Genomic DNA, 13,643 nt, shown 5'->3' on the forward strand with positions numbered 1-13,643 from the left:
TTACAGTAGACAGTATTTTCTACTATTCTTACTAAGTTTCGCTACAGGCAAGCAGTTACCTTAGCCTTGCAAACTCTTCTGTATCATACACATTTAAAATCTATAAATGCATAAAAGAGATGCCACATCCAGTATCTAACTGACAATGGTAAGCTTTACAAAGTCAACATGAACATAATCGGCAGATGAGGACAGTAAATGATTTATCATAAATAATTTGCCATTGCAAAATATACCTTATGTTATTTTTACTCAAAACAGTTAGCTGTGGACAACAAGCAAACATTATTCAAAGCTGTCTGACATGCAAAACTTGCATGTTTAAGTCATTCATTCAATGGTAAAAATGAGGGAATTGCACAAATCCTTTAAGACGTTAAAAAATAAAAGAGAGGCTGTATTCAAAACCCCATAGTTTTATCTCTAAGAAATCTTAGAACCTCTCAGAAAACATTAAGCAGCAACATTGTGCTGAATATTTAAATTCTAATGAAAAAGCACCAATTATTTCTTTGTTCAGATTTAAAGGCTATGCTGTAAATCATGATACCAATGATTCGTTTTTAACTAAAGGGTATAATTTTTTTTTCATATGAGATGTGCCAAATACTCCTCTTGAAATATGTTTTCAGTGGCATAATTGCAGAATGATTACAAACTACCCAATAAAATCACAGATAGTGTTGTCCATAAATATATATTTTATACAGTATCTAATAATCAGATCTGTGCAGCAATCAAGCCTCTTCTGCCATTTTATGGAACAAATTAAAGACAAGTCTTTAGTCTTTATACAGACAATACATGTTATTTTCCACCAAATTAGCATCAAATATCTTGGTCACCTAAAATGTCACTGATGAGAAGGCAGTGGTTAACATACTTGTATTTCATTTGCTTCCCTTTGCAAGTGTCCAAATAAAAGAACTATCACATATTTACTAGGCCCAAACTAACAGCTTAAACAGAAAAGGAAAATCTAAAATTACAAAAAAACTATGGATACTTTAAGTAACATGGCTTACAGAAGATTATATGCATATTTTCAGAAGCAATTAACACTTTCATTGGTTTTTTATATTTAACCACTAAGTATGCTCAGTGAAAAGGTTTAAAAAAAAAAACAAACCTAAAAAAAAAGCCACCAAAAACACACACGTAAAAAAAACCACAACCAAAACAAAAAAGTTCCTACTCCCATATTTTTTACTTCTAGTACAAAGTAAATGACACCAGCAACTGCACACTGAAATGAAGCTGCAGTAAGCATAATCACAGATCTGCTTAATCACAGAGCTGCTTGTTCAGAAGTAAATTCTGATCCTCAAGTCCTTGTTTTTCATTAGGTGTTTTCAGCTTAATTATTCCTTAGAAAACATGTTTCATAACTGCAGGAAATAATTTTAACAACACACTGGTTTTCCTACTGTCTTCAAGAGTAGTTTGGGTTTTTTCTCCCCCCTTGCTTTTCAATCTCTGATTAGTTGTTTTGTTTTGTTTTGGGATTTTATTTTTCGGACTATTGGATTCTCAGGTATTTTTCCAATATGACTCTTTCTGGTGACAGACTTGGATAAATCACTTTTTCAATTTTTATCTCACTTTGTTTCAAGGAATTAAAGTGTTACATTAGCATTTGTCAGCTAACATATTCCCAAGTGATGCAGACAATGCAAGCTATGATTGAACTTCCGAACTGTGGATGCTAAAATTTAACATAGACTTAAAGCAAACCTGATAAACTTACAAGTGAGAATTTCTTGGAAGACTGTTCATGAGATGGTACCTATCCCACAAAGTTCCTGGTTTGTATCTTTGGAATTTGGGAAAATATTAAGAGATAACATGTATGATTTCCCTGTTCTTAAATTCTTCCCATTGCTTCTGACCATGCTGGAGAGAAGACACTAGGCCAGATAAAACTCCAGTCTCAACTGGGTAGGCACTCTAAGCTTTGTCCATATGTTAAGGGCAACAAGCTGGGCTGATCTGTACTTATCCCTTGTTGATCTTTAAATTTAAATAACTGGACATAGAAGCATATTCACTCCAGTGAACTTGCACGATTTAATTTTTAAATTATTATTTTTTGACCAGTAAATGAGAATCCAAGTCTTCTCTTTGATTTGGAGCAAAGGCATTAAAGGCCTGATAAATATATGGCATGTAGAGATGACTGTGAATGTGATACACATTTTGATTTTTAAATGAACAAGACCACTAACAACAAAGAAAAAGTGTACTTTCATTAAATAGGTGTTGAGATATAAGCCAAGCTGGAAGGGATCTCTGGAGGACATCTGGTTCCTACTCAATGCCAACTTCAGAGTTCTTTTTTGTTGCTCAGTTCGGTCAAGCTCTGCTTATCTCCAAAGCTGACACCTCCCTATGCAACCTATTCCAAATTTTGACCCACCTTTGTGTAATGGAAGGTTAAAATGCTTCATAAATGCATGGTGCTATGTTAAGCATTTGTATCTGTGCAACCATAGTTCATCCTCATTTGTGCTACTGCCTAATATTTTAGGCTCAGGGTCCCTCTGGATTCAAGAAGCACAGTATTATGGAAGGCCATAACTATTTTACTATGGGTTGTAGTGGCATCCATTGAATAGCAGAGCATTTTAAAGACTCTCTGTTTTAGAACATGGGCTTATTTTGTGATTAGACTGCTCCAGCTACATCTTGCTTTGCACATTTTTCCCCCCTCTCCTTCCCTGTAGTTGTAATCCCCCCTTGTGTTCACCTCTTGATCTGCCCCAGAAGTCTTATACATAATATTCCACTTCTCTTGGCTTTTGTGCTTTATCTGCTGGGGCAACGGTACGGCCCGGCACAAGAAATCCAGGAGGTTTCTCGATTGTGTGGAAGACAACTTCCTTCTGCAAGCAATAAAGGAGCCAACGAGGAGAGGTGCCCTGCTTGACCTCGTGCTCACCAACAGGGAAGGGCTCGTTGGAAATGTGACTCTCCAGGGAAGTCTTGGATGCAGTGATCACGAGATGGTCGAATTTGAGGTCCTCAAGACAGTGAGAAGAGCGTGCAGTAAGCTCACTGCCCTGGACTTCAAGAGAGCAGACTTTGGCCTCTTCAGGAACCTGCTTAGCAAGGTTCCATGGGATAAAGCCCTAGAGCGCAAGGGGGCCCAAGACTCTTGGTTAATATTCAAAGATAACCTGCTACAAGCTCAGGAGTGTTGCATCCCAACTAGAAGGAAGTGCAGCAGGAGGGGCACAAGACCTCCCTGGATGGATAAGGAGCTGCTGAGAAAAATTCACAAGAAAATAGAGGCTTATAAAAGGTGGAAGCAAGGACAGGTGGCCTGGGATGAATACAGGGATGTTGTCAGAGTAGTTAGGGATCAAGTTAGGAAAGCTAAGGCCCAATTGGAGCTAAACTTGGCAAGGGGTGTTAAAGATAATAGGAAGGGATTTTATAAGTATGTTGTGGATAAAAAAACAGACTAAGGACAACGTAGGCCCCCTCTGGAAGCTTTCGGGAGAACTGGCTACACAGGACTTGGAGAAGGCTGAGGTTCTGAATGGCTTCTTTGCCTCGGTCTTCACTGGCAAAGGCTCTGACCGCAGCACCCGAGTCTTGGAAGGCGGACGCAGGGACTGTGAAAACCTCGACCTCAGGCCCTCTGTAGGAGAGGATCTGCTTCGAGACCATCTTAAGAACCTGAATGTGCACAAGTCCATGTGACCTGATGAAATCCATCCGCAGGTCCTGAAGGAGCTGGCGAATGAAGTTGCAAAGCCACTGGCCATCATATTTGAAAAATCATGGCAGTCAGGTGAAGTTCCTGAGGACTGGAAAAAGGGATATATAACCCCCATTTTCAAGAAGGGGAAAATGGATGACCCGGGGAATTACAGACCAGTCAGTCTCACCTCTGTGCCTGGCAAAATCTGGGAGCAGATTCTCTTGGAAGGCATGTGTCATGGGTTCAGCAGTAGCTCATGCTCTGCCAGGGAGGAGGGAGAGATAGGGCACCTGGTCTGGTCTAGTCGGGGAGGTATTCCATACCACAGCACATCCTGCTCGGGGAGGGGACTGGAAGCTGGCCGGGAGGGAAGGGGTTAACACACCGGGCTGGGCTCGGGGAGGCAACTGGAAGCTGGCTAGGAGGGGAGGGGGGAGCTCTCTCTCTCTTCCGGGCTGGCCTCGTGGCAGCAGGTGGTATCGTATTCTCTCTCCCTGCTTGTCCCCTCTAATATTGATTTGTTATTGGTACCGTTAATGATTCTGTTATACCTTGATTGCTGGACTGATTTTACCTCAATCCGTGGGAGTTGTATTTCTCTGGCTCTCCTTCCCATCCCTCTGGGAGTGGGAAGGTGAGGGGAGGAGGGGAAACAAAGGGGGAACTGTGCAGATTTAGTTTAAACCACGACAGCATGCTAGGGCACATGAAAAAGAGAAATGTGCTTGGTGACAGCCAGCATGGCTTTACTAAGGGAAAATCCTGCCTGACCAATTTGGTGGCCTTCTATGACGGGGCTACAAAAGTGATGGACAGGGGTGGAGCATTTGACGTCATCTACCTGGACTTGTGCAAAGCGTTCGACACTGTCCCACATGACATCCTTGTCTCTAAATTGAAGAGACATCAATTTGATAGGTGGACCACTCGGTGGATACAGAACTGGCTGGATGGCCGCACTCAAAGAGTTGTTGTCAACTGTTCAATGTCCGGCTGGAGACCAGTAATGAGTGGTGCCCCTCAGGGATTGGTGTTGGAACCGGTCTTGTTTAATATCTTTGTCGCTGACGTGGACAATGGAATTGAGTGCGCCCTCAGCAAGTTTGCCGATGACACCAAGCTGTGTGGTTCGGTTGATATGCTGGAGGGAAGGAATGCCATTCAGAGGGACCTTGACACGCTTGTGAGGTGGGCTGATGCCAACCTCATGAAGTTTAACCATGTGAAGTGTAAGGTCCTACACCTGGGTGGGAGCAATCCCAGGCACAGCTACAGGTTGGGCAAAAAGGAAATTTATGGTAGTCCTGCGGAGAAGGACTTGGGGGTGTTAGTCAATGAGAAAATGAATATGAGCCAGCAGTGTGCACTTGCAGCCCAGAAAGCCAACCGTATCCTGGGCTGCATCAAGAGGAGCGTGACCAGCAGGTTGAAGGAGGTGATCCTGCCCCTCTACTCTGCTCTCGTGAGACCTCACTTGGAGTATTGTGTTCAGTTCTGGTGTCCTCAACATAAAAAGGACATGGTACTGTTGGAGCAGGTCCAGAGGAGGGCCACGAGGATGACTGGGGGACTGGGGTGCCTCCCATGTAAAGACGGGCTGGGAGAGTTGGGGCTGTTCAGCCTGGAGAAGAGAAGGCTGCATGGAGACCTCTTAGCAGCCTTCCGGTGTCTGAAGGGGGCCTACAGGGATGCTGGGGAGGGACTGTTCATTAGGGACTGTGGTGATAGGACAAGGGGTAACGGGTTGAGACTTAAACAGCGGAGGTTTAGACTGGATATAAGGAAGAAATTCTTTCCTGTTAGGGTGTTTAGGTACTGGAATGGGTTGCCCAGGGAGGTAGTGAACGCTCCATCCCTGGCAGTGTTCAAGACCAGGTTGGATGAAGCCTTGGGTGGCATGGTTTAGTGTGAGGTGTACCTGCCCATGGCAGGGGGGTTGGAACTGGATGATCTTGAGATCCTTTCCTGTCCTAACTATTATATGATTCTATGATCTTCATCTTGTATTCCCTATCCCTGTACTTCTCTTCACAAGCATCTCCCTGAAATTTCTGAAACATCTTGTCTAGATGATGCAGATTAGAATATTTCCTCCTCTATACAGATATGGTGCCACTGAGAGGAATAAACAGTTTCAGTTCTTTCTGATCCAGTGCTCAGAACCACAATGCTCCTTGCTATCAAAATTTGCTGAATAGCAATATGGTGCTAAAGTCATGTATTTCTATTATTAAAAACACAATCTGCTCATATTTTGGCCAAAAGGCTCTAAAAATCTGCTATGTGAAAACAATGTTCAGAAAAATCTTGTAAACTAGATCAATCCTGTGAAAATTTTTCAACAAGAGAGCAAGTTCTCTTGCCAGTTTATAATTTCTACATGAAAGCATAAAGATCCTTGGCTAAAATCCCTTCTTCCTCTCCAAAACAAACTGTTCTGAACAGAAATTATCTATTCTGCTTCTATGAAAAGGAAACAGCACACTGTAGACAGAATAATCAGACTCCATTCCAATTTCACTCTCTTGCCTTTTTATATTTAAAATATATTATACCCCATATTACCTAGAAGTACTCTAACAATTAATTAGTGTAGATTTATTCAACATGTATTTCCTTCTTCTGTAACCACAAACTAAAGACTCCTATCAATGGAAAAGGTTACGACAAAGCCATCTTATGAGCCATTAGTGCTTTTGATCTTTAGCACAAGGCTCCTAACATGGTTTAGATCACAAAACTGAAAGACTTAAAAGTATGAGCAAGGCCACCAGGAATCTCTATGTGAGGAACACCACAACTTCTCTCTTATAAATTAAGAATCAGTAACAGCAGATAGAGGATGCAACAGAAGAACTGTCAGCACTTTAAATACCTTGAAAATTATGAAGAACAGTTTTTTTTTTCAAAGCCTTCCAGTTAGTCAACATGGGGGAGGGGGGAAGAGGAAACCAGCAAATATGTATCAGGCATGTAAGAAATAATAAGTATTGCTGTCCTTCAATACATGCCTTTAATACATCATTTTACTTTAATTTTCCCAAAACAGGAGATCACCAAGTAACTATTTGTGCCCAAAGCCATCTCCCAGATATTTTATTTTGTAGTCAAAGCACTTTGTTATATTACCAGCAATAAAACTCCTGTTATCAACCGTATTAGTATTTCTTTATCACTAAAAACTTAGCTAAAAATCTTATCTACTAGCACTACACAAGGCAGATATTTCCTTGACAAGACAGTGCATCCTCTTGGAATGAGTTAAACTAGTGGTATAAAAACAGTTGCTCTTACCCTTTTTGTGTATGTTTAATAAATAATATTAACACTAATATTAGCCACTGTCTCCTCCAGTTATATTTAGAATTAGTAACTGTTGGGATTGTGCACAGATTTTTAAAACACTCCTGGAGTCTTAATGGAACCAAGAGCCATTTCAAGGTCATACAACACCGTAATAATAATGCAAGAGAACAAACATTTAATTATTTATTTGATTAGACCACACTATTTTGCATTCATATATTTTGCAGTAGTAGTTTAAAATTATGTCACTTAAGACCTAACTTATACATCAAAACTAGAATCTGGGAGCAGAGAAAACATCACCAAGAAGGGACCTTAAAGCTGACTGAGTTCCAACACCTTCCACTAGAGCAGGTTGCTCCAAGCCCCATCCATCCTGGCCTTGAACACTGCCAGGGACGGGGTAGACACAGCTTCTCTGGGCAATCTGCGCCAGGGCCTTACCGCCCTCACAGGGAACAACTTCTTTCCCAGAAGGATGATAACATTTGGAATGTGTGCCATTTCCAATCATGACAGAAGAAATTTATGATTTAACAGATCAGAAAGATTCAATCTCTTCCCTTTGAGCATAGCCATCATTTGCATCACTTACATGAAACACAAAAGACAACACACAGTGTATTGCCTTACATGAAATTCACCTCAAGTTCTGGCATTTAACCTTAAATGCTACAGGATCAGTAGAACAAGCTAATCACTTCCTTCCCCCTGACCTTTCTGTCAGGGTCTTGGGTCCTGAAAATGCTCCAGTAAACAGTAAATGTGAGACCTACTTCAAGGCAACAAGGACATTTACACATTTGAGTAGTAAACAGGATCACACACAACTTGCTGTATTCATTACAAGATAATTTAAGGGCTGATAAAAAAATTAAAAAACATTCACCATTGTTCTTCTGGCACATGAAACAATACAGCCATTTCTGATAATAGGAAACAATTTGGAACTTAAGGACTACGCTAAATTCCTAAACAATAAATTCTTAGGATGTGTGGGATTTATTTATTTAAACTACAAGGTGATTAAAAAAAAACAACAAACCAAAAATAAAAACAAAATCTAAATGTAGGCTACTAATATTGTCCTTTACATCACCAGTGCAGAGCTGCTGCTTTTCATCAAAACCATTATATTAAAACTTATGTTTGAGTAGGTGGGAATACACTGAGAGCTATAAAACCTAAATGCCAATCTACTTTCTTGAAAAACAGAACGTTCACAAACTGATAACTCTTCTCTCCTTTACATAAGGTATAAAGAAGTAGACTTTTTAGTTTAGTTTAGTCAGTCTCACTGCTGTGCCTGGAAAAATCTTGGAGCAGATTCTCCTGGAAGGCATGCTAAGCCATATGAAAAACAACATGGTTGGTGACAGCCAGAATGGATTCACTAAGGGGAAATCCTGCCTGACCAATTTGGTGGCCTTCTATGATGGGGCTAAGAACCAATGGACAGGGGTAAAACAGTTGAAGTCATCTACCTGGACTTGTGCAAAGTGTTCAACACTGACCCACATAACATCCTTGTCTCTAAATTGGAGAGACATCAATTTGATAGATAGACCGCTCAGTGGATAAAGAACTGGCTGGATGACCGCACTCAAAGAGTTGCCGTCAACAGTTCTATGTCCAGCTGGAGACCAGTAATGAGTGGTGTCCCTCAGGGATCAGTGTTGGGACCAGTCTTGTTCAACATCTTTGTTGCTGACATGGACAGCAGGATTGAGCGCGCCCTTAGCAAGTTTGCCAATGACACCAAGCTGTGTGGTTCGGTTGATATGCTGGAGGGAAGGAATGCCATTCAGAGGGACCTTGACACGCATGTGAGGTGGGCTGATGCCAACCTGATGAAGTTTAACCATGACAAGTGCAAGGTCCTACACATGGGTCAGGGCAATCCCAGGCACAGCTACAGGCTGGGTGGAGAAGAGGTTCAGAGCAGACCTGGGGAGAAGGACTTGGGGGTAGATGACAAACTTAACATGAGGCGGCAGTGTGTGCTTGCAACCCAGAAAGCCAACTGTATTCTGGGATGCATCAGAAGGAGCAGGTCAAAGAAGGTGATTCTGCCCCTCTGCTGTCATCAGACCTCACTTGGAGTACTGTGTACAGTTCTGGTGTCCTCAACATAAAAAGGACATGGAACTGTTGGAACAAGTCCAGAGGAGAGCCAAAAGGATGATCAGGGGACTGGAGCACCTCCCATATGAAGACAGGCTGAGAAAGTTGGAGCTGTTCAGCTGGGAGAAGACAAGGCTGTCTGGAGCCCTCATAGCCTTCCTGTGTCTGAAAGGAGCCTATAGGAATGCTGGGGAGGGACTCTTCACTGGGGACTGTAGTGATAGGACAAAGGGTAATGAGTTAAAACTTAAACAGGGGAAGTTTAGATTGGATATAAAGAGGAAGAAGCTCTTTACTGTAAGGATGGTGAGGCACTGGAATGGGCTGCCCAAGGAAGCTGTGAATGTTCCATCCTTGGCAATGTTAAAGGCCAGGTTGGACAGAGGCTTGGGTGACATGGTTTAGTGTGAGGTGTCTCTGCCCATGGCACTGGGGTTGGAACCAGATGATCTTAAGGTCCTTTCCAACCCTAACTATTCTATGATTCTGTGAAATGTAAGAAATATATATATGTAACTTTGCTATTTTTTCCGAGTTTTTCTCATTACTGAGTAAAAAAGAAAAATAAATAGTAAGTTTTCTCTTACAATTTTAAATATATCTCAAACCCCCTTATTTCCAAGATAAATCAAGACTTCTCACAGAATTGAGGTCTTCCCTTCCACTTCTTGCCCAATAAAAGCCCTTAAATGTATTATTTTAGATGATAGCATTTTTCCCCAAGATTGAGTCAGAACTTTTTTTTAATATAAATGAAAAACCAATCTAGCGATCCACACATTTAGAACCTCAATCCTATTTTGAGATCATAATTTCCAGGATATACTAAGATTCATTCAGAAATATTTTCTTAGGAATTTAAGTAGGGAAAAATCCTTTTGAAGAGTTGTTTAGCCTTCAAACTCCTTATTAGTTACCGGATTTCATTTTGTCCTTCTCTAAATAATACAGATTTTATTAATCAGATCTTATTAATCACACAATTTTTTAAAACCACCTTTGAGAATACAAGTATAGCCATTTTCTAGTAAATATTTGTCTTGTATAAGATCAATAGTTATATTTGCATAGAAAACAGCCTGGTAAGACTGTTCTTTTCTAAAAATCAAGGCCTTCTTGCAATTATTGCTGTTAAAAACCACTGTATTTTTTTGCTAGGCAGTTAATATTTTACGTATTTGTGAAATAATATAAAATAATGCCAACAACATAACACCGCGAAGCTGTTAGGATACAAAAATTAAGTATGTGGATGCCTCAAAGTATTTGATTTACTTCTGTCCATCAAAACACATTAAACCATGACATAACCCAACACTGCCCTCCCAAAACAAACACAGCAAATGCCCACTGCTAAGAGGCAGCAATAACTCCTTAGCAAGCAGCTTCCTGTCTGAATATATTGTTATTGGGATGACTCAAGAGCTGCTTCACAAGATGCAGAAAAATTCCCCACCTTTATTCTGATAGCAGCTGGACTATTGGATTTAGCTGGTGTTCCTCAGTGGCCCAACTCCGGTACATGGCACTTGCCTTGGCAGGTTTGAGAGAGTGTGATATAGTCAATCTGCCAGACCTCCCCATATTTGTCCTTCAGCCATCGTCCTCCATACCAAAGAAGCTAGTTTAGCTTGCCTAGTTGCAGCACGTTTCACACTCATGAATAACCTGGGCAACAGTGTCCATTGTTAAGTCCACCCCTCAATCATGAGCCCATCTATGTATTGCATCTCTGCCCTGATGGCCAGAAGTGTCATGGGCCCACAGGGCCAAAAATAATGGGCTGATTAAAAGCGCATTAATTTCTGCTCCATATATATGAGAATATACATAGGTATATGAAATTCAGATTGCCAAGTGCAAGGTCCTACACCTGGGTCGGAGCAATCCCAGGCACAGCTACAGGTTGGGCAAAAAGGAAATTCAGAGCAGCCTTGCGGAGAACAACTTGGGGGTGTTGGTCAATGGGAAAATGAACATGAGCCAGCAGTGTGCACTCACAGCCCAGAAAGCCAACCGTATCCTGGGCTGCATCAAAAGAAGTGGGACCAGCAGGTCAAAGGAGGTGATCCTGCCCCTCTACTCTGCTCTCGTGAGACCTCACTTGGAGTATTGTGTGCAGTTCTGGTGTCCTCAACATAAAAAGGACATGGTACTGTTAGAACAAGTCCAGAGGAGGGCCACGAGGATGATCAGGGGACTGGAGAACCTCCTGTATGAAGACAGGCTGAGAAAGTTGGGGCTGATCAGCCTGGAGTAGAGAAGGCTGCGTGGAGACCTCATAGCAGCCTTCCAGTATCTGAAGGGGGCCTACAGGGATGCTGGTGAGGGACTATTCACTAGGGACTGTAGTGATAGGACAAGGGGTAACAGGTTGAAACTTAAACAGCAGAGGTTTAGACTGGATATAAGGAAGAAATTCTTTACTGTTTGGGTGGTGAGGTACTGGAATGGGTTGCCCAGGGAGGTAGTGAATGCTCCATCCCTGGCAGTGTTCAAGGCCAGGTTGGATGAAGCCTTGGGTGATATGGTTTAGTGTGAGGTATCCCTGCCCATGGCAGGGGTGTTGGAACTGGATGATCTTAAGGTCCTTTCCAACCCTAACTATTATATGATTCTATGATTCTACTCAATCCCCTGCAGGATTCTAGTGCCTAATGCCTTTCCAAAGCTTCTTACCCCACAGTATCCACCCAGCTTGACCCAGATGAGTCTGCAAAAAATTTAAGAGGGCAGATTATATTGTTATGAGCAAAGATTAAGTGTTTATAATACATATTTTCCAATATGCACTTTACTTTTGATACGTGTGATACCTATAAGAATATTCACTTGCTAACAATTTTATTTTGCTTCCAGTTCCTCCATATGCAGTTTATCATGCACACTGTACTGAAGATACATGGCAAAATTGATAAAGACAGCACATACTGTATAGATTAAGTTAATTTGGAATCAGAACCAATAACAACACTAGATGAAAGATACTTTGGTCTTGTCTATGCTTCAAAGTACGTACAGAATATTTTAGGATATTAGTTTAAAATAATTCCTTTCAGAAGGACCATTGCAAAATAATTTTATCTAAAGAGAAAACAGAGCATTCTTAATGTTCCTGAATGAAAGAGTCCACACGTGGACTTAATCAGGAAGAATTTTGTGTAGGCAGTGGATATTTCATTATCAGTAAATAGTTTTCACTTTAATCAAGGATTTACAGTCTGAAAGGAAGCAAGATGACATTTTAAACTACTTACCCGATTTTTGATTTCTCTTTAATTCTGGATAAGGAACCAGTTTTCGTTTCTTTGCTCTCCTTGTCCTTTGGTTTGGATTTTACTTTTCTACCCTTCTTTTCCTCTTTTCCTTCAGCTGAAACACTGGGGAAGTTTTCAGGACTCATTACTCGTGGAATATTTCTCTCTCCTCTCTCTTTTGCTTTTGCAATCGCTTCAGATATAATGCGATTTGCCTTCTCTTGTTTACTTTCCAAATCTAATTTTTTCTTCTGCTGCTTTTCTGACATTGCCTTCACCTGGGTATTCTGCAACTTAGTATATGCTCCCAAACCATCAGTCTTCTTTGACGAAGGAGGCTGTAGCAGGAGACAAAAGGAAATAAAATCACTTTATTATAAGAATATAAACATTTCCTGAAATAAGAAGTGCAAAAGTTTTCAGTCTAGATATGCATTAAAAAAACCCTACAAACAAACAAACAAACAAAACCCAAACCCAACCACATTAAACTGTAAGGGACTCACACAGACACAAAAAAGAAGGAATTCTGTTGATCCGACAGAATGGCACGGGTTTCAGAATAACAAAATCAACTGTGAGTATTCAACAACCAAGCCACGTACTGAAAATCAATACAAAATATCATTCTAAAATTCTCTCAGCCTTATTTCTGTAGTTAGAGAAACCAATCCTTAACCTTCCCAGCATTTCCGTATATTTGACACACACCTCCAATAAATGTTTTCAAAAATCTGACATAGCAAAGAACTCCCAAAGGTAACAGCATCAGTATTTTGCCTTTGGTGGCAAAATATCAGGACAACAGTTACTTTAAAGCAGATGGAACAGCTACAAGACTTAGTGCTGAACAGATGCTCAAACAGAACCAAAATTAAAAAGCAAACAAGACAAAACCAAAACTAAAATTACATGCCTCCATACTCATAAGATCAGAAAGCAATATTTCTTTCATTTAGATCAACGTATGGTCAGTGCCTTAGTTAGAAAATATAACTTGTCTTTATTAGCTGGTTTTTAATCACCATGCATTTAATCAGCGCAGCGTTGTTAAACAGCACAAATGCAACATTCGGATTATCAATCTCTCTCTAACGCTGCTAGGAGACATGTTTCTGCTTCCCTCCCACTTCGGGGAACGGGAACAATTTCTTACGCAGACAAAACCCAGCAAGTAACAGTTCTCACCCGTACACACATCTCTGCCTACAGCATGAAGAAAAGCCATCAGAGATTTCCAAAGCCATTTT

General features: G+C 40.9%; 1 protein-coding gene across 1 annotated transcript in view; it reads right to left on the reverse strand.

Moving 5' to 3' along the window:
- Positions 1 to 13,643, reverse strand: part of LOC117438203 (chromodomain-helicase-DNA-binding protein 9-like) — a 124,678-nt gene that overhangs the window by 59,393 nt on the left and 51,642 nt on the right. Inside the window, exon 2 of the mRNA XM_034073694.1 lies at positions 12,394 to 12,731. Coding sequence (XP_033929585.1) covers positions 12,394 to 12,731 — 338 coding nt within the window. The remainder of the gene's footprint in view (positions 1 to 12,393; positions 12,732 to 13,643) is intronic.

The sequence above is a fragment of the Melopsittacus undulatus genome (genome assembly GCF_012275295.1).
Source record: "Melopsittacus undulatus isolate bMelUnd1 chromosome W unlocalized genomic scaffold, bMelUnd1.mat.Z SUPER_W_unloc_10, whole genome shotgun sequence".
NCBI classification, from domain to species: Eukaryota; Metazoa; Chordata; class Aves; order Psittaciformes; family Psittaculidae; genus Melopsittacus; species Melopsittacus undulatus.